Source organism: Electrophorus electricus, chromosome 14 (genome assembly GCF_013358815.1).
Source record: "Electrophorus electricus isolate fEleEle1 chromosome 14, fEleEle1.pri, whole genome shotgun sequence".
Classification (NCBI taxonomy): domain Eukaryota; kingdom Metazoa; phylum Chordata; class Actinopteri; order Gymnotiformes; family Gymnotidae; genus Electrophorus; species Electrophorus electricus.
The window spans coordinates 20,454,092-20,475,722 of record NC_049548.1 but is presented as its reverse complement, the minus strand read 5'-3'; the positions used below and the strand labels follow the sequence as shown (position 1 = coordinate 20,475,722).

General features: G+C 39.2%; 1 protein-coding gene across 3 annotated transcripts; it reads right to left on the bottom strand.

Annotated features, from left to right (window-relative positions):
* Nucleotides 1-2,756: 2,756 nt before the first annotated feature.
* On the bottom strand, nt 2,757-11,330 carry LOC113581775 (ras-related protein Rab-5C-like). Of its 3 annotated transcripts, none has more exons than XM_027017171.2 (6): nt 11,243-11,330; nt 8,750-9,056; nt 8,084-8,235; nt 4,210-4,332; nt 3,966-4,059; nt 2,757-3,065 (listed from the first exon to the last, which is right to left on the bottom strand). In XM_027017171.2, the coding sequence occupies exons 2-6, from the start codon at nt 8,898-8,900 to the stop codon at nt 2,941-2,943; spliced, it is 645 nt and encodes a 214-aa protein (XP_026872972.1). In that variant the 5' UTR covers nt 8,901-9,056; nt 11,243-11,330; the 3' UTR covers nt 2,757-2,940. The 3 variants fall into 3 exon arrangements, with proteins under 3 accessions (XP_026872972.1, XP_026872963.1, XP_026872981.1); XM_027017162.2 differs by having other exon boundaries at nt 11,168-11,312; XM_027017180.2 differs by having other exon boundaries at nt 11,216-11,311.
* Between the last annotated feature and the right edge of the window lie 10,301 nt (nt 11,331-21,631).

Genomic DNA, 21,631 nt, shown 5'->3' with positions numbered 1-21,631 from the left:
TGCACAGTTGACGTGGAAAGCCATCACACGTGACATAACGTGACCAGTCATCATTCTAGATAAGGCAAGTTGCAGAGGTGAAGTTTACAGGATCACGCAGAGTCCCAGGACTGCTGTTTATATAGATAAAAAAATGTGCAATTGTCACTTTTATAAGAGTTATCCATGAACACTAAGCTATTTCAAACCACCACTCTCAGAATGCAAGACCTTTACAAGAAGCTTTTGTGAAGCCTTTCATAACTGTGTATAATTAAATAGAGGAATCAGCTGGAACAGCAATTAAAACACACACACACACACACACACACACACACACACACACACACACACACACACACACACACACACACAGGAATGGGGATTAAACAGGTGAATAAAGAAGTCAAACAGTAATGGATTTTACTTACTTTACTTTTGATCCTGTGTGATGGACTTGTGATCTTGTAACTGTCTCCATTTCCATCATTAACAGAAAGCCATTTTTCAAAATTTACATTGTTTGCTTGCCCTGAGTTTATTCAATGGCTGAGAATAAACATGTAGCAGCAGACTGAGTTCCAGGTGATCAACATTGTGTGCATTAAGTGATTTTCATGCCGATTTATAACAACAAAAAAAAGGACCAAGAACAAAATGTTATTAATATCAATTACACAGGCTACATTAGCAATAAGATGTAAGGAAGACTACAGCATATGAGTGCTAGCTTGTTTGTATGCTATCTGTGCAGTGTGCTGGTAAAGCGAGGGTTAGGTAGACCACATTGTTGGGAGCAGGTACTACCCACTGTGGTCCAGGAACCGGCTGAACCCTATTTGATTTGAAAAAAAAAAAAAGTATTTCCCACTTGAAAAATAGTAGTGTGTAAGAAACAGAATATTTATTTCACTTGTTTAAATTCAACTTAACATTCTTAAAGTGAGAAAAGTCTAAAGGTTTTATCTGGACAGTTGGAGGTGATTGAAGAAGCCATCACAATATGTAATGAGACAGTAGCTTTTACTGTCTGATTTTACTGCTGTCTTTCTGTTCCATGAAAGCTTCGCTAACATTCCTTTTTACTATTGTTGAATTACAAGTCAAGACTCGAGATCAACTACAGTGTCATTAAACACCCCTTATATTTGTAAGATCAAGGGCAGAAATTGTTGTCCTTCCTTGATAAAGGGGTTTTTGCTAGTTATAGGGCGCCAGCTAGTGTACACTTTGGATAAATGCATGTTGAATCCCTCTGGTTTGAGGTGCTCACTGAAAATGCTTTCCCACATTTAAGAACAAGACCACATTCTGCAATAGATTACCTCTCAAGTAGAAATACACTTCATAGAACACTCCAGCTAATTTGATGTATGAAATCACTTGCTCCATCAATGCTGTAAGTATCTGCAAACTTACTTATATCCTACTACATTAGACTATAAGAGTTGGTCCAGCTGCCTAAACGCAAGATGCTCCAGGTAATAACAGCCAGAGTGGTCCTCCATGCTCTGCAGTTTACCACTAAACAAGCTGACTGAATCTCAACCAAATAGAGTAACAAATTAAACACGTTGAACAATTCTGCACCCTTCTAAAGGGAACATTTAGTATCCAAGTCACTCCACACATTCATATATTAACTCAATGAATGAGTGGAGGCAAACTCATGAAGCAGGACCATCACTTAGGCCTGGTCATGGATTAACTTTAGCCTTGGACTAAACAGCCATTGAAAATTCTAGGTTAGTCTTAATTTGGGTCTGGCCCATAGATTAACTTAAATTTCATTCCACAATAAAGTTAAATGCAATATAATATAATATAATGGACATGGCTGGACAAGAAATAAATAACACTATAATAAACATCTAATATGATCTAATATAATGGCTATGGCCAGAGCTGCCCTTTCACAGAGGTGATTTTTTTTGTTGTTGATTTTATTGAATGTGATGTTAACATACATTTTTCATACTTCCCAGCATCCATTTCTAGTTGTCTGCTTTTCTTTCAAGAACATTAGCTGGATGATATGCCACTGTGTACACACATCCAGCTAATCCATTGGAAAAACACTCTACATGAACAATGATGTATATTTCTCCACACTCTCACTCCTTTATGTCACTTTCCACAAATGTAAATCTTTCAATCATTTTTTATTCTTCTGCTGTCATATCTTACAGAGTGAAAAATGTTTACAGAGTGATAAAAATGTTTTCAGGTATAAGTGGTAATGCTCAGAGTACACCAGTGGCATAATTACACTGATTGGACATGCCCCCCCCACACGTTACACTGATCGGACACGCCCCCACACGTTACACTGATTGGACACGCCCTCCACACGCATGTTGCACTGATCGGACACGCCCCCAAAGTGATTTGACCACAGTAATGTTGTGGTAGTCATGGTGGAGCTCTTGTAATAAAAACAATACTTATTAATTTACAAAAACTGTCTTATGTGCTGAGAAGGAAAATCTGTATATGGCAAAATCAAAAATAACCAAGAGATCTGAGTAGAAAATAAATTGTTACATGCACCTGTCACCACAAACAAACAGAGGGTTAGGTGTGGGGTTTAGATTAGGGTTAGCTTTTCAGCTTCCAATCTTTAAAAATACTAATAGGACAACATCATGTTAGTATTTCCATAAAATAAAAAGACAACATGAACAAGGATATGTATTTGGGAGTCGATAAGAGTGAAAGAGAGAGAGAGAGAGAGAGAGAGAGAGAGAGAGAGAGAGAGAGAGAGAGAGAGAGAGAGTGCGAGCGAATAAGGGGTGTGTTTTTTTCTCTCTAGCTTATGATTTTAGAAAATTGCTGTTTAAAAAAAATTCTGAAACTCTCTCTAAGTGCGACATCTCTCCAGCGGATAAACTGTGCTTGTTTTCAAGGTTATCGTTTGGACCATTCATTGTAATTGCTTAATTGATCAATTTAATTAATTATTTAATTTCCACCACAGCACTTGCCAGTGGAGGCCTGAGGGGTGGAGTCTTGTAGGTCCACTCCTGGCCGGCCCCGCCCACTGGTCCCAACACCACCTTGAGGCTCATTCTTGGGCAGTTTCTTAGCTAGAGGAGAACAAAGCATCCATAGTTACCAACCATGCAGGTGCTGTATTGACATGATGAATGGTCATGCATTTTATCTGAATCTGTAGGCTTACACACAGGGGGAAGAGTATAACTGCAGAGTACAGCTGCACACTATATACTTTGTTCATCATTATCAGGATATTGGCATTAACAAAGTAAATCACTTTAATTATAATCATGATATTGGCTTCTGCAATTTTAATATCACAGTGACTGCAATATCTAAATGACCCCTTTCCAATTTCCAGTTTTGAGTTTTAAGCATTCTGGTCAAGCTCAAATATTCAACTTGAGCGTTCTGATTGGATAATCATGGTATTCCCACAGCACAATGCAAATATAATTATATTGCAATGAATTACATCACATTTATTATATTGCAGTATACTGGATATCACAACCACAACATGCAGCTACATACTATTTTTGAATTCTTTTTTTATTTTTATTTTTTATTTTATTTTATAGCAATATTTATCAAAAAAGTCAAAGCCAAACTGTAAAGCCAAACTGCAGAGCATTTTATTTCTCAACCTATGGTTAATTATCGCCTTGATCATTGCCCCATTTCAGACGAAGTTTTGTGAGAGATTATCCTAAGATGGTTCTAAACACTGGTGTGCTCATCCCTGCATATGTAAAGAAAAATGTAATAAAACTGATATGTTAAAACAAATGCTGTATTATATATAATACAGTTATGAACTTATACATGTTCTATAGTGTTTAAAATAAAACACGAACAAAAGATGTCATGGAGTATATATGGGTTAGTAGGGGTGGGTATTGATGCTGCATTTGGAACACGTCTCTCAATAATAATCTTTCACTTCTGGGTACAGTCAGTAGCATAAGGGGAGAGTGTGTTAGCATTACCGATGGCCATGAAGATCTCATTAACGTTTACTGCAGTTTTGGCAGACGTCTCCATGAACAGCAGGCTGTTGTCATCAGCGTACGCCTGGGCCTCCTGTTTGGATCAGCATCACAACATTCGACAGATGTGTGGTCAGGATACAAGAAAGGCAACAAAATCAAATGATTGATTGCTTCAATCCCACATAGCTGAGGAACCTATCCTCACACACACTCCCGCACATGCACCCGTGCCTGCACACACATGAAAGTCGACGGCGCGCTTGCTGGCAAGGTCAGCCTTGTTCCCTGCCAGGGCAATGACGATGGTGGAGCTCGCCTGTCTCTGCAGCTCCTTCACCCAGTTCTTCGCTCGCATGAATGTGTCCTGAAATCACACCCACATGACATTCAGTCACAGTGCACCACAGCACCCTTCTTCTCTCAGTAAGCCTTCAGCTGGTCAGCTGTGAAATATGAGCCCTACCTCAGTGCCAGTGTGTGACAGGACACAAGCTCCCAATGAGGCTACAATAAGCTCAATGTTGGGAGCTGAGAATTATTTTCAGCATAACCAAACATGACATGTCATCAAACCATAACATGCCACTAAGGGCTTAATTTTAGGGGAACCCTGACTGAAACCAGCTTCTGCAAATCAACCCAAAGAAAACAAAAAAGGTATATGATCGGTTTTCTACATATATACTAATCAAGTGACTAGAGCTAAGAGAGATATATACATGATATATGGCTATGAGAAAATGTTTCTGATTTTGGATTTCTGCATGAATATCATAGTAACTGATGGACAGTTGTGTGAATGTCCAGGATAATGACCTTTTATCTAAGGACAGGTGTTTAGATCAGGCCAGGTGTGGATTTGACAAAGCTTAGCTGTTCCTCACAATACAGTTCAAAAGATTTCAGGGTATTTTCACAGAACAGAAAGAGAACTTTCACATGTTAAAGAGGGACTTCCCATGAGTCGACAGCCATCAAACCATTAAGCACTATTATGATTCTTCTTAATTGTGTTACAAACGTCATTGCAAAGATTCATCACAAACAACACACAAGTCACAAACAACCTTAGAGTAGCGTGACCTGAAAACATCCCTTGCATTTAGAAAAAAATGCTGATGACGTCTGTGTTCATGATGCCATCATGTGAAAAACACTGATATTGTCTGTGTTCAGGAATTTATCATGCACTAACTGCTGATAATGTCAGTGTTCATAAATTTATCATGTGATAGCCACTGATGTCTGTTCATGAAGCAGTCATGTAAAAACCATTGAACAAAAGTCCAACAAGGCGATCCACATCACTACCGTTTGGTGAACTAATGCAATAAAAAGGTTTTGGTAATTCCATAATTTTTGGAAATACTGTATTTTAGAGTAGTCAAGTATTGACCCCAGTCCCAGTGAAATGCTATGCACTCATTTGTAGAAGACCATACAAACACAACAGGCCAAAATTTCTCATAACACTGCACAGATAGGTCAGCAGCTATAAAAAGAATTTGACTGAGGTTATAGTTATTAAATAAAGTAAACTTCACAAATGTTTTCCCATTAGTGACCCTAACTGATGAAACCACTAATTATTTTGAATTTGATGAAGGCCACATTTAGGAGGCATTCAAGCTACATGTCACTTGCATGTAGGTTGAAACACCCCTGACCTCTGCAGTGCAACAGGACTACATACTGCTACCGCTCTCTCATGAAAATACCACACTCACCCTCCTATGAATGGTCCCTTTTTCCTTCAAGCTCAGGTCCTCTACCAGAGACCTGGGAGCTTGAGTATCCTGCAAAATATCTTGGCTGTTCCCAGGACTGCAGTCTTCTGGACGGCGATCTCAGTTGGTGTTCCTGTGATCTGCAGAAGTAATTTGCCCAGTTTGGGGGTCACAGCCCCTAGTGCTCCAATTACTACAAGACCCACTGCTTTCACCTTCCACATCTTTTCCAGCTCTACACTGGTACAAGATGAGAGTTCGAAACAAGAGAGAGTCAATCCTGCTAGGACGTCACCCAGATCAACGAGATTCGCGTTGGATTGTTATGAAAAGTGGGTAACTGGAACAAATACAAGACACTCATGGACAAGAGTGGAGAATGGAGAACTGTTGAAATGCTACTAGACAAGCAACCTCAGTGTGAAAGGGTATATGCAGGGGATGTGGGAACTATGGATGGTTCAAAACCCAACATGTAGACCAACACAGATACAACTCAGCTCAGTGTTCCTACAGCCTGCACAACAGCCAACTCCTATCACAACTTGAGAATGACAAGGTTCAACACATATGTTACAGGACGGGGAAGCCAGGATGACAGGTCAGAGGGGAGATATCATCATCATCATCATCATCATCATCCACAACATCCTGACATTGGGAACCAAGACCCAATGAACCCATGCACCAAGCTCAACACCAGAGCTGTTGACCTGATAAGTATCAAGATGCTTGGCTACAAGATGAACATCAATAAAAGACAGAACCCTCCAAGGAGGAGGAGGTTGGAGGCCAAGGTAAGGGCAACAAAGAGAGAATTTAGCTAGCTATCAGAAATGCAGAAAGGTGTGAAGGAGCCCCCCCGCGAATGGAGCAGTTCCATCCAACTACCAGTCAATAACCTGCCTCTGCACAACATGGAAGCTCTTGTCAGGCATCAAGTCAGTTACTAAGATGAGCAGGCTGGAATAAGGTCCTAAAATGTGTGAATATTCTGGAACAACATTAACAGTTCTTTACTGAATGGGGTTGTGGAAGACGACACACAGAGGCCAACTTCTGGATTATAACATGACAACATCAGAATGTCATTTGGACTGTATAAATGTGGCTGCATTGCTATAGTGAGAGAGAAGTTAGCTAGAAGTGAGGGAATCGTACTACCAGTAGGCAACATAACAGATGTTGAGAGCAGCTACAAGTACACTGGAATCCCACAGCTACAGCCAAATACCCACAAAGATTGAGGCAATTCCTAAGAAGTCATCTGAATGTGAAGAACAAAATCTGATTCATCAACACCTATGCTCTCCCAGTCATCAGACACACCACTGACATAATAAACTGTCCAAAGGAGAAGACAGAAGCCACTGACATCAAGACAAGCAAACTTACAATGCAAGAAGTATTTATCATCATGAATCAAGCACTCAGAGTGTACACTAAGCAGAAGGAGGGGGGGCAGAGGACTAGGGAGCGCCAGAGCCACTATCCAGGATGAAACATCCAAGATCCAGGAGCACACCAGGCTGATGGCCCCAAGTAATGAAGTGCTTAGCAAGTACTTCCGACAGCAGAAACTCAAGGATGGCAATGAGGAGGAGCAGGAACCATCACGGGAGGTTAAACCCTTGCACAGTATATACCGCCGACAAATAGTGTAAAAGGTTGAAATGGAGAAATCCTTCCAACGGCTGAAAAAGACTGGACTGAAAGACAGCAGGGAGGCACTATACATGGCAGCACAGGCAACAAGCTCTGGATACGAGATCAATAGAGGTTGGGATCTACCAAATCAGGCAGGACCCCAGATGCAGCCTGTGCAAAGAGACCCCAGACACAATCCAGCACTTAATGGTGGGATGCAAGATGCTGGCAGGCAGAGCACATATGGAAGGCCATAACCAAGTGGTTGGAATAGTTTACAGAAACAACTGTGCTGAATACAGGTTGGATGGTCCAAAGTCAAAGTGGGATACACCCCGAAGGTGGTGGAGAATGACCAAAATCCTGTGGGAGTTCCAGATACAGACTGACAAAATGGCTAACCAACCGGAACAGTAGTTATGGACAAACAGCAGAAGAGAGCCGTAGTGATAGATGTAGCAATCCCATGCAATATCAATAACATGAACATGAAAAGCTTGAAAAAATTCCAAGGGCTGAGAGAAGAGCTGGAAAAGATGTGGAAGGTGAAGGAAACAGTGGTTCCAATATTAAATGGAGAACAGGAGCTGTGACCCCCAAACTGTGCAAATTACTTCTGCAGATCCCAGGAACATCATCAGAGATCTGTCCAGAAGGACGTACTCCTGAGAACAGCTAAAAATACTATGCAGGGCCCTCAAGCGTGGCCATGTGTTAAAGTGCATGTGAGTGTTTTCTTACTGTGTTAGTGATGTCGTAGACTATGATGGCAGCCTGGGCACCTCTGTAGTACATGGGGGCCAGACTGTGGTAGCGCTCCTGGCCAGCTGTGTCCCAAATCTCAAACTTCACTGTCGTGTCATCCAAGCATACTGTCTGTGTGAGGAATGCAGCTAAACACAAAGCAGCAAAGCAACAGTTCAGATTAGAGTGGCTGCAACTCCTCACTCCTTCCTTACAGCCATCATCATACATTTTTGTTAACTTACCTTCTGAATACACAAGATAATCTACCACAATGAAACATGATTATAATAACTATATCCATATAATAAATATGTAACATTTTCAGTCATAGTAGTCATAATGAAATACGCATTAAAATTGTCATTTCCATTACATCTCCAAAGAGTTTTTTGCATTTTCAGTTATAACATAGAGGGTTTTATTCCTTGATAAGTTAGATTTTAAATAACTTATCATCATTGCTGCTGCATGTATTGCTTTACTCAGTAAACCACTGCTCATTTTCACATTGTTTTATACTGTATCTATCTGAATCAGTAACAGTCCCAACAGGTGTAAAGTCTAACTGAATCAATCAATAATATTCCCACCAGGTGTGAAGTCTAACTGAATGAATAACATTCCCAGCAGGTGTGAAGTGAGTGCTCCACACATACAAACCTCCTATGGTGCTTTCCTGGTACTCGTGGAACTGGCCCTTGACGAAGCGCAGCACCAGACTGGACTTGCCCACGGCCGACTCGCCCAGAAGCACCAGTTTGAACTGGCAGATTTTGTTCCCTGCAGTTGGCCCGTTGGGTCGACCTGCCATGGTGCCTGAGGAGACACTCGAGCCGGGCCACAGGGACACCAAGAAACAACAAAGAACTAGAGTCCTTTAGGTATGCTGGTCAGACTGATGTAGCCTGGAGCCCTCTGGGTTAAACTGGATGGGTGGCTCTGTCTGGCCAGATGCAGGCCAACACTCCTGTACTCAATGGAAAGAAAGTGAATAATTCAGAGGAATCAAGATAAGTACAGTTAGGGTTAGGCAGGTAAATTAGGACTAGGATTAGAGGTTATGTAGATAACTATATGGATCTCAAACCCAAAAACCCAAAACCAAGCATACACGTATACAGCTAGATACAAGACAGAGGCCACAGAGCAACATAACCAGTACCCAATACTCTAGCCCTAACCCTAGTACCATAATCCTAGCACACTGCCGTACAGATTTCAGTTAGCTATCCCCTTCTCTGGGAAAAAAAAAATGATAATGGATTGTGTGACAGTGTAATGATTCCAAATTCACAGTCAAAACTGAATGGCCCAGCATGGACTACAGTTAGTTTAATCCAGAGCATTATACATTTGACTCCACAAGCACAGCCCTCGTCCTCGTCTAATACAAGAGAATTATAGTTGTGTAAACTGCTTCAACAAATATAATACATTACAAAGAAAGGATTTTAACCATGAAATAATTAAAATGTGTTCATTTTTTAGAAAGAGGCAAAGGCTTATATAACAGAAATTATTCAGATATCAAATGAGTGCAAAAGACCTTAAGACTAGTCTGAAAGACTATAAAACTGGTCTGAAATAGCTGCATGTGCACAAAGCACAGGCCTTGCACAGACACTTTCATGCTCTCTGTAATAAAATATAAAAGATTATAAACTTTACTGGCTAGACAGTTGAAGATGAAACATTTTGACTGGCCATTAGCAAATCTGTGAATAGTTAATGTGGGAAATGCAATGCACTTAAAAATATACTCTAGAGTTCTCTGTTCATATGTGCATAATCAATGATAGTATCAGTCTTCTATGTAGGAGGCAAAAACATGTTCAAGTCAGTGTTACATAATGTAAAAGCCTTGTTTTGGTCCATGATGGAGGGGGAGTTATCTTAAACTTTGCTGGTCTGATTTACATTACCTTTGTATTTAATCTTACATATTGTAATAAATATGTTATAAATCCAGACCTTCCCAGCTAAATTCAGGGCCAGGACAGGGCTTTACATTGTGTATGCATCTGGCAACTTTCAACTATTTTTAATTATTGTTGTTTTTTTAATTAACTGTACATATGCAAAAAGCATCTTATTTACTATGTACTGAAGGTTTTTTGCAGTGCACTGAATACAAAGTTGCCCGGAAAAAGTTTTGGAGAGTCAATCCTTCTTTCACTAATGACAAAAGAAACAGTGATGGACTACATTTTTATCATCAACACTGATATGACAGACACTGGTGTAACTTGAACTACATTCAGGAACAATATTAAAAACACCCCGCAAAGTCATACACCAAAGATCGGAGAATCACTGGATGGTCGCATTTCTGCGGGAACGCCCTTTAGGACAGTAGTTTCTACTGCCTTTATCGTTTCGTTTTGTCGGACGGACGTATATCAGGAATACGTACACAAATATGAGGAACTGAAGAGGGTTAAAACAAGACTACTGCTCACTTGACCGCTGACAGGTCGAAAATGAAACTAATTAATGCAGAAACAAATACTTGCTCTAACTCTCGAGATCACGCGCGTGATTGCAGCTTATTTAGCAGCCATAGTCGACTGAAGCGAAATATGTGGGTTTGAAATGTTTAATCAAGTTAGCTACTAAGCTGCAGAGAAAAGGTAGCTAGCACAACGACCTGAAACCTGTCCTCAACCTAGACTAAAACATATACTCGGAATGTGCCATTTATCTACGATTCCAGCAACAACATAAACAAAGAGGAATACCAACATAAACTTTTTAGATTATTACAAGTAAGACAGTGGGATAGCTAACTACTTCTTATTCCTGAAATAACCTGAGTTCCTTATTACGCCCAGTCCAGTTCCTTAGTGATAGTCCTGTTACAGCTACATTAAACGTTACCAAATAATTTCTCAGTCATTACACGAATCCAACATACACGAATAATACGCCAGTGACAAGCAACGACAAGCACTTAGATAAGTGTGCTGGTTAAACTGGTCAAATAAGCGGACTGGTCCTCACACGTTACTTGTGCCAACTCTCCACAACGTTAGCAGGCGTTCTAGGATCATTATCAGCACACACATCAATATCACACACCTTTGCGACGAAATTATTTAAGCAATCAAAAATATCTTCCTCGCGTACACAGATTAAGATGTCCGACTTGCTTACTTGCTCCTTGCGCCTTCTTAAATTATGAGCGGTTTCGGCGTTTCTCGGCCTTCTCTTCCGTCTCAAGTAACCTACTTCCGGATACGGGAACTTAGGAGATCGTTAAGATCGCGATCAAAAATGGTGTTACCTAGGCAACAGCACACGTCAACTTTTACGACAACCCAATCGGGATAAATCAGGTCAGTCACAATTGCAAAAACGCATACATGCCGAGCAAGAAGATACTCTTTATCACATTATAAATAAAATAAAGCTTATTACGCGGTAAAACGACTAGTAATGAAATAAATTGTCATTATTATGAAAATATATCTCGTTATAACGAAATAGACATTCTAGTAAAAACAAAATAATTGATATCGTTCTTACAATATGCTGTTTTTACCACATATTAACCAGATTTTGACATTGGTATTTACTGACACGGTTGACCGAATTAATGAAGCTTCATCATGCTGTATGTGTCTATTTATTGTCTATTTATGGTCTACTTTAAAATGCAATGATTCTGTTGTTTCTGTGGAACTTGTGTTCTGTTCTGTTGTTTCTGTGGGAATAAAAATTGGAAGAGGAGTGAGATAAGGCGATATAAACCACGAGTGGATCTCAGGATCGTTTCTATCTGCCTGTGAAGCACATAGAAAATATTAATACCAAATGTATTCTTGTACGTAAAACATGTATAAAAATGTATTGTTGAGCCACGTGCTCCAGGGTAACTGCTTGTTTAACTACACCCCCGTAACGAATTCAAGTAACAAAACTGTTTTAATCTAGCACTGCACCAGCACCTCAAGAAACTATAAGAGGACAACTTGACTTGGGCGCAACACGTCATACTGTTAATAGCCTAAATAAACATCGCGTTAGTTCGATATTCTGTTTATTTAGTTTAGTAACGGCACTTTATAAAATTTAAACTCAATGACTTTGTTTACACTGCTTGAAATGAGAAAAGAAACGAAAAGAAAGAAATACATTTTAATTTTCTGCCAAACAACTGAGTTTTAAAATTAAATTCAGCAATATGTGAACATATTGGAGATTTCACTTTATGTAAATTTGTTTTAAAAATTTCATATTTCATATTTTTGTAAGTGTTAGTTATAGAGCCTGTCAGAAAACTTGAATTAAGGTCTTGGATGCTATCATTACTGGGATACTGGGATTACTTGGATAATAGGATTACTTATGTTTTATATTTCTCCTTTTATAAAGGATTTGGGTTAAAAGAGACAAGTTTGACCCTTTTTCACATTTTAACATATTTCCTCTTGTGCCTTAAAGAAATTTATTTTGAGTATAATTAATACACCCTAATTCAGTTTTGTACAGTGTGTATGCCCTGTTATTATCTCCCCTGAGAAGAAAGTGTCATTTTTCTGGGTATTTATTTTATATGTTAATGACCACTGGGCCAGCATAGTCGCAGGCATGATGAACTCTGTGCCGTGTTGAAGAACCCTGTAGCATTTACACAAACTACCACAGCGATTGCACCTGAGGACAAGAGAAAAAGCTCATCACAAATTCAGAACATTTCTCCTCCACAATTTTTGGTTAAAATTCCTGACTTCTGTGTTTATAAAAACTGATATTCTAGCATAGCCTGCAGAAAAATGAAAAGTATTGATGGTGGCTGACACTACTCAGTCAGAACAGTAAAGGCTGTGAATAGGGGTGTTTGTTCAAGTGGAACGTTTCCTTGATGTGATCCTGTAGTTAATAAAATAATCATAGATTAACTGAATAATAGGCCCTCAGTTTCAGATCTTAATTAACGCCTACTCAGTTTCACAGACATAAATAAATGCAATAAATTATGTTTTGTGTACCACAACGAAGCTTCCCTTCTCATTAACTGAAGCAGGCTTATGATATGTAGAGCTAAATGTTAAATCTTACACTTTAAATGTCACACAAAACATAGCTAGTTTTTAAAAGCTTGATTCAACAGTGTCATAAAGACCATCTTATTTTGGGAGTTATACAGTATATTCTCATATACTATTATTGTGACATACCTACAGTGGGGTTTTTACCACAATTTCTCATCATAACTGCATGTCCTCCCTGGGTATTAAAAAAGTTTGTTTCTAACTATGTGAGTCTGGAACTGCACAACAAGAGGGCACTGTAGCACTACAGTCTAAATTACTACAATGCACCCTTATGGCAGATCGCAATGGCACAGTGTGTGAGAAAAAGATTTGAGTTCATCAGTAACAAAACAGATTCATCAGGTCAACCATTCTATCTGAGCTTTGCATTATGCAGACACAAATGTATTGAAAGAACCACTAGCACAGTCAGCATAGCTTCAGAAATAAAACAGAAGGTACAGACAAAATCTTTGTGATCACATTCAGAATGTATCCTTACATATGGCCTGGTGTTGGTGATAATGTAGGCTAATATTCAGAAACACAGGAGCTGTGTCTGAAACTGTGCCTTGTTCACTATACACTACTTGTGAAAATCTGGATCACCCAAAAACAGCACTATTACAGGGAACCTAATTCATCAATGTGGTGAACAAGTTTGGAAACTACATTATTTGTGATAGGGTTAGGGTTAGCTTATTACTGTACCACTGCAGACTGTGTCTTATACAATCTGAACTTTATACTACAGTACATTATAACATCTTATACAATTGGAACTTCACATTATAGTACATTATAACTTCATACTATAGTACATTGTAACATACTACAGTACATTAAAACACCATACTACAGCCCATTGTAACATGATACTACAGTACATTATAAAATAATAGAACAGTATATTGTAACACTGTAACAAGTACATTGTACCAAGTTTGACAACTTATTCATCAGCCCTAGAGGTAATGTAAGTAGTCAGCTGGCTCAGTATCTAAGTGGCAAGCTAGTTTATAAGGATTTTGAACACAAAATTATTTGATCTGAAAGCTATTGAATCTTGTTAACTATAAACGGAACTTATGTGATTACAGAAAGAACTTTGTAAAACTGAAAGCATTTCTTAGGTTAACCTGCCACTTATATTTGAAACATGCTCATGAGGTCTCTGATGATGTCACTATCACTCTGCTGTCCTCCTCAGAGAAACTGCATGTGAATCATCACACCAAACAACACAGACAATTATGGATGTTCATTGGCAGCTAGCATACATAATTTGTACACTACTTATTGCAGAGTATTGTGGGATTGCTATAGTGCACTGGATGTCTGTAATGAAGGCTGAAGGCAGCCACACTACCCAGGACTCAAACCCAGGTCTGACAGGAGGTAAACATGAGCTCTGACCACCAGATCAAAGACAAAGAGCCAGCTCCCTGGCATAGCAGCCAGAGCACCATCCTCCTTTTTGGAGGGTGAGGGTCCCTGTCCCAATGTCCTGTGTTATGTTTTTTGACACGACTACAAGATGGCGGAACACCAATGTAGTGCACTGTATAGTAAATAGGACACAGTTTCAGACACAGCTAGGGTTTGTTTTATAACATTGTGAGCTCTTTTCTGTACTGCTATGGTCTCTCCATTGTTCTTGTAGCCCAGTGTCATGCACTAGTGTTTGCTCTCAGTGCTAAGTGGGCTAATATTTTTAGCAGTGTCCTACTTTTGAAGAGGCCTGACATCGTTGGTTCTATTTTGGTGTCTTTCTGTGATTAGACAAAGCCTTCACATAAATGACCTCTGCTCAATCTACTACCACAAACAAACAATGAGAAGCCTGTCTTTTATGATGCAGAAGGAGCTTTGCATGGAATGCCTAGTGTAACTCAGAGCAATTGGTTTATTTTTTCCTTTAAAAGACTAACCAATTTTTCCTGCCCTTGTCCTGATATCCCTAACTCATTACTGCATTAAGCTCTGCAATGAAATCACTAAGTTTATGCAGGTTCCTAACCCAAATCCCAAATTCTGACCATAGTAAGAGAAACTCTGACTACAATAAATCACTGAATGTAATAAATTGATCCAGCACTGACCAATTTGCTGTTCATGCAAATTGCCTGCATGTCTCATTGATAATTAAACTACTGCAGATGCATGGCCTAATACCTGCACTCCTGAAGTCATAAGGCACATGGGCCTGATCTAGGCACAGATCCCCCATACATCCCCTTTGCTGCTTTGTCAAAACAACAAAGAGTTGTAGTCCACTGCTGATCTAGAAACAGCAGCACTGAGATGTTTTATAGGTTACATTTAGCTGATGCTTTTATGCAAAGCAACTTACAATTATGGCTATGTACAACTTGAGCCATTGAGGGATAAGGATCTTGCTCAGGGGCCCAACAGTGGCAGGACTTGAACTGGCAACCTTCTGATTACTAGTCAATTGCTTTAACACTGAGCAACCACTGCCCTTGAAAAGGTCTTTAGAAAGATGTTAAAAAGATGTTTAGCCTGCAGTGGGACTTGGCTCATACGTTCCTTGAGGACTTTAAAATAAAATTCTCCTTGTCTCCTCTTGTTAACAGCACTGTTTCATGTGCATCAATGTGCCTTTTGTCTGTGCAACATGGATCCACTGATCCATCCCTGACAGACATTGTGCTCAACATCTCCACCTGCATCCTCAATAGGAGTTGATGTCTCATAGGAGTTGATGACTGCTGGGAGGGGGCGTGCTCTCCCATAGCACAGGGAGCAGGTGAAAATGGGATGTGGCAGAGAACATGGCCCTAGATAGTTCTAGAATGAGGCTTGTATGAATATCTTATCATGAATGATGACATTCACTCATAAATTCACTCATAAATGTTTTTTCAAAAGACCAAAACAGATGTTGCCATGACAGCTGTCCATGGACAAGGGAAGGTGTGTAAATGGCATCCAGTCAGAATTATATGTTGTGGATGTGTCAGACCTACATTTAGAGCAATAAACTCATCTCAATTCAAGTCTATTTTCTGTTTTCTGCCTGATGCTCTAAAAATCTAAAGAGATCCAGAGTGTTTAAGCCTCACAGCTGGTCACAGAGAAGCACAGGGGATATGGCAGAAGCTGATGTAGCCATGCAGATCTGGCATTCTTACTGCTGCTTTGTCTGCTGTCTCTGGAGACACTCATTCATTCAAGAAAATGAAAAAGTAAAGACGAAAAAAAGAAACAGAAAAAACGTTAATGCATAGAAAAAAATAATCTCTATATAAGAATAGTATCCAAATAAATAAACAGAAGGACACAAGAAAGCAAAAAGAATTTGGAAAATTGGATAGTTCTAAGTATGATTAAAGCTTAGCTATAGTTACTCTCTGAAGTTATTAGCTCTTAACGTAGCCTACATAAGAATGACTGCATCATTGCACAGTTCACTCATGTTTTTCTGTTGGTCTAAGAGTTTAAAAGAAGAGGAGGACTGTATATTCAGAATACATTAAGAGGTTGTATAATACTGTTTCATGTACTGGAATCACTGGTCACCATTTCGTTGCGTGGCCACTGTGGTAAGGGCTAGTATTTCCTGACATATCTACTCTTACATATGTAAAAACCTAAAAATTTGGATCAGGGTTTTATATACATATATAAAATAGGTGTTGAACTGAAACAAACATCATTGGATTGATTTTTACAGTCTAAAATGTGCTCCTACTCTGTTGAATGAACTACAGTATTGAATTTCCTGCCACTGTGTTTGACTGTCCAGCTATAGGTGTTTGTTAAACATTTGTGGCATTTTATCCCCTATATGGGCACCTGATCACATGAGGTCGCTTGACCATCACAATATGCAGACTGCTGGGAGGAGAGACCCCTGGGGATCTGCTTGCTTCCATGTAAAAATAAAGGTGGTGTTAGCCATTTAAGAAACTAAAAGGTGGTGTTAGCCATTTAAGGAACTAAAAGGTGATGTTAGCCATTTAAGGAACTAAAAGGTGGTGTTAGCTATGTAAGTAAATGTATTGTTAGCTATTATAATAAAGGTGCTAGCCATTGTAATAAAATTGTTAACTATTTTTAGCCATTCTAATAAACATGCTAGTTATTTTTAAATAAACATTCAATTAAAAAAAAATCAATCAAAAATTATTTATGTAGTGCTTTTAACAGAGGTTGTCACAAAGCAGTTTTACAACTGTCCAAGTCCAAGCCACCAGTGAGCAAAGCAAGGGCAACAGTGGCAATTATCCAAATGTTGCTAAAATTGTTTGTTATAATAATAATAATAATAATAATAATAATAATAATAATAATCTTGTTATTGTTATTATATAATACAGAGTATCAGAATTCTAATCCAAAATCTATTTATTTCTAAGTACTTTGGAGGTCTTGAGAGCTGTGTGAGGGAGTGATGGAGAGCAGAGAGGACTGATGAATGCGCTACTCTGCAAGCAGACACAAACTGGGTTAAGTGGAACAAGAGAGAACAATGAAGCCTCATTTAAAATGAAGTCCAGTGAATAGGCAGAGAGATTAAGCCTGTCCAATAGAGAATATCTCTTAAGTCCCACTGGAGTTCTCCCACTCTTTGGCCATCTCTTTTTCCCCTCTACCTCCTCTCTCACTCTATCACTCTATCTGCTTTCTATCAATTTTCTCTCCTGCCGGAGAATCTTCAACTCTGAGCAATTCATCAAATGATTTCTTCTCCTGTTCTCTTTCTTATTTCTGTTTCTTTCTCTGAAGGTGCAGGGGGTGGGATTGTTAATGTTGGATAATAAATCTTATTACTGTCTGCCCTTTTCTTACCTGCATTCACTGAACAGAGAAAAGGAGTGGTGAAGAGCAAAAGAGAAAGGAAGGGAGAGGAGAATATAAAAAAGACAGAGAGAGAGAGAGAAAGAGGGGGGGCAGAGGGGACCATCTGTTCTATGAAAGGAAGAAAACAAATGTGATCATTGAAATTTGCTGGTTATAAAGGCTGAGTTTGTACATTATTAACCGACAATATAGTACTGTACACAATGTTTCAAAACTTCCAGTCTACTGAGGATGAGTAAGCATTATTGATGCATTACATTAACACACATGAACCACTAACACAATAAACAGTCATTACCTGAAAACCACCCGGGTCTTCTTTGAATGGTTATTCTGTTAAGTTTGTGACTCTGTGTGTGTGTGTTAGTCATTCATTCCCAGTAGCCTTTTGTTTTGTAAAGCTTTGATGGACAATAAGAAATGATGAATAGTGAAGAGTCAGAAAGCAAGTGGGAGACAGGCAGAGGAGAGAGAAAGAGGAAGAAAAAAGAGGGACAGTGGTGAAGAGAGGGAATGTGCCGGGTGAAAAGAGTAAAGAGTAGTTTAGTTGTGGGAATGTACCGGGTGAAAAGAGTAAAGAGTACTTTAGTTGTGGGAATGTGCCGGGTGAAAAGAGTAAAGAGTAGTTTAGTTGTGGGAATGTACCGGGTGAAATTACTTCATTAAGAATATTTGGAGCATTAATTCATATGACTAAGCTATTGTGTTTTCTATAAATGAATGAATAATTTATTCATATGTGAATGTATTTAAGATCTAAACATATGCTTTGCATATGTGTGTGCATGAATGTGTAAATGAAGGTGAAGTGACCGTGCATTGACCATAATTACTGATGTAGAACCGAATATGTGTGTGTGTGTGTGTGTGTGTGTGTGTGTGTGTGTATATATATATATTATATACATATACACACACACAAACACACACACACACACACACACACATACACACACACACACACACACACACACATATATATATATATATATATATATATATATATATATATATATATATATAAAATTTATTACACACATATATGCACACATGGTGGGGAAAATTATTATTTATAAAAACATTAAACAAAAGGTTAGAAATTCATTTGTATTTGATTAAGTGAAAAGTATTTGACCCTCAAGCAAAACGTGACTTACTACTTGGTGGAGAAACCCTTGTTGTCAATCACAGAGGTCAGACGTTTCTTGTAGTTGGTCACCAGGTTTGCGCACGTCTCAGGGGGGATTTTGGCCCACTTCTTTTTACAGACACTCTCCAAATCCTCAAGGTTTCAAGGCTGTCACTTGGCAGCTTGAAGTTTCAGATCTCTCCACAGATTTTCTATTGGATTAAGGTCCAGAGACTGGCTAGGCCACTCCAGGATCTTAATGTACTTTATTCTAAGGTACTCCTTTGTTGCCTTGGTTGTATGTTTTGGGTCATTGTCATGCTGGAAGACCCATCCACGACCAATCTTCAGTGTTCTGCTGAGGCCAGGAGGTTCTCATTCAAGATTCTATGGTACATGGCCTCGTTCATGAGCCCCTCAATGCAATGAAGTCTTCCTGTACCCTTAGCAGAGAAACAGCCCCAAAGCAGAATGTTTCCTCCATGATTTGGTCTCATCTGACCACATCACATTCTCCCAAGTCTTCTTTGAAGCACTCAGGTGTTCATTGGTAAACTTTAGATGGGCCTGTACATGAGCCTTCTTGAGCAGAGGGACTTTGCAGGCACTGCAGGATTTCAATCCATTACAGCAAAGTGTGTTACTAATGGTTTTCTTGGTGACTGTGTTCACAGCTGCTTTGTAACAAAATCTGTGGTAAAAAGCACTATATAAATACATTTTTATTTGCTTTGATATATGCTATAATAATAAGCTAATAATAATTTCCCTTTATAGTTGGGTCCTCTACCAGAGGCCTGGGAGCTTGAGGGTCCTGCGTAGTATCTTAGCTGTTCCCAGGACTGCACCCTTCTGCACGGAGATCTTGGATGTTCCTGAGATCTACGGGAGCCATTCTCCCAGTTTGGGGGTCACAGCCCCTAGTACTCCGATTACTACTGGAATTACTGTTGCCTTCACCTTCCACATCTTTTTCAGCTGTTTTCTGGGTATTTCTCAAGCTTTTCATGTTCATTGTTCCTGATGTTGCTGTCACTTTGGATTGCTACATCTATCATTATGGCCCTTTTCTGCTGTTTGTCCATCACTACTATGTCCAGTTGGTTAGCCATTACCATTTTGTCTTTATCTGGAAAGTCCCACAGGATCTTGGTCATTCTAAACAGATGTTTCTGTATAGTATTCCAGCTACTTGGTTATGGTGTTCATGTATGTCCTGCCTGCTAGCATCTTGCATCCAGCTGTTATGTGCTGTATTGTTTCAGGAGCATCTTTGCACAGCCTGTATCTGAGGTCGTGCCTGGTGTGGAAGACCACAGCCCCTATTGATCTTGTATTAAGAACTTGTTCCTGTGCTGCCATTATTAATGCCTCTGTGCTGGCTTTCTGTTCAGGCTTTTTTAGGCATTGGTAGGATTTTTTCATCTCAGCTACTTCCACTGTCTTTTCCACCCATGATGGTTCCTGCTCCTTCTCATTTCCATCCTCCTCAGGTTTCTACTGTCTGATGTATTCACTAAGCACTCCATCACTTAGGTCCATCATCCTGGTGTACTCCTGGATCTTGGTTGTTTCATCCTGGATCCTTCTACTTAGTGTCTCAGAGTGCTGGATTTGGGATGAATGGCATTGTGAGGAGTTTCCTTGTCTTAATATCTGGCTTCTATCACCTCCTTAGACCAGTTTATTATTCCAGCAAATCCGATGACTGGTAGAGCGTAGGTGTTGATGGCTTGGGTCTTGTTCTCCCCATTCAGTTGACTTCTCAGGAACTGCCTCACTCTTTGTACATATTTGGCTATAGTTGCTTTCCTTGTGGACTCTCCATAATACCCATTTGCCTGTGGGATTCTAAGGTACTTGTAGCTGCCCTCAACATCTGTTATGTTACCTTCTGGTAGTACAATTCCATCAGCTCTAGCTACCTACCTTCTCTTTGTAACCATCTGACCACACTTATCCTGTCCAAATGAAATTCCAAGGTGGTTGTTGTAGATCCTGGTGAGATGGATTAGTGAGTCAATGTCTCATTCACTTCTGTCATACTGTTTGCTGTCATCCATTTAGAGGAGGTGACTGATGATAGCATCATTATATAGCTGGTATCCATAGCCACTCTTGTGGCTATCTTGGTGATGATCTCACTGAGCGGGTACAGGCCAATGCAGAACAACAGCAGGGACAGGGCATCTTCTTGGTATCATATTTGATAGTGACTTGTGCAATTGCTCTGAAGTTGGAAGGTAGAGTCGTCTTCCACAACCTCACTGAGTTCTTGAGTCCTGTTGATTTTATATAGTGATAGTGTTAATCCTTAAAATAAATAAATAAATAAATAAATAAATAAATAAATAAATAAATAAATATATATATATATATATATACATATATATATATATATATATATATATATATATATATATATATTTTTTTTTTTTTAACATTGCCTGCTTTCTTGTGAAACATTGTTTTTGTGAAACATAGTTTCCTGTGAAAACTGTGCATTAATAAGTCACATATTACATGAATGAAACTATGCAGTGCCTTAGG

Coding starts and splice junctions, on each gene's coding strand:
- LOC113581775 (XM_027017171.2), bottom strand. CDS start 8,900: ATGGCAGGTCGACCCAACGGGCCAACTGCAGGGAACAAAATCTGCCAG. Junction 4,333..8,083: donor TCTACGACATCACTAACACA/GTAAGAAAACAC, acceptor GTGTGATTTCAG/GACACATTCATGCGAGCGAA. Junction 3,066..3,965: donor TGAGATCTTCATGGCCATCG/GTAATGCTAACA, acceptor GTTCTCCTCTAG/CTAAGAAACTGCCCAAGAAT.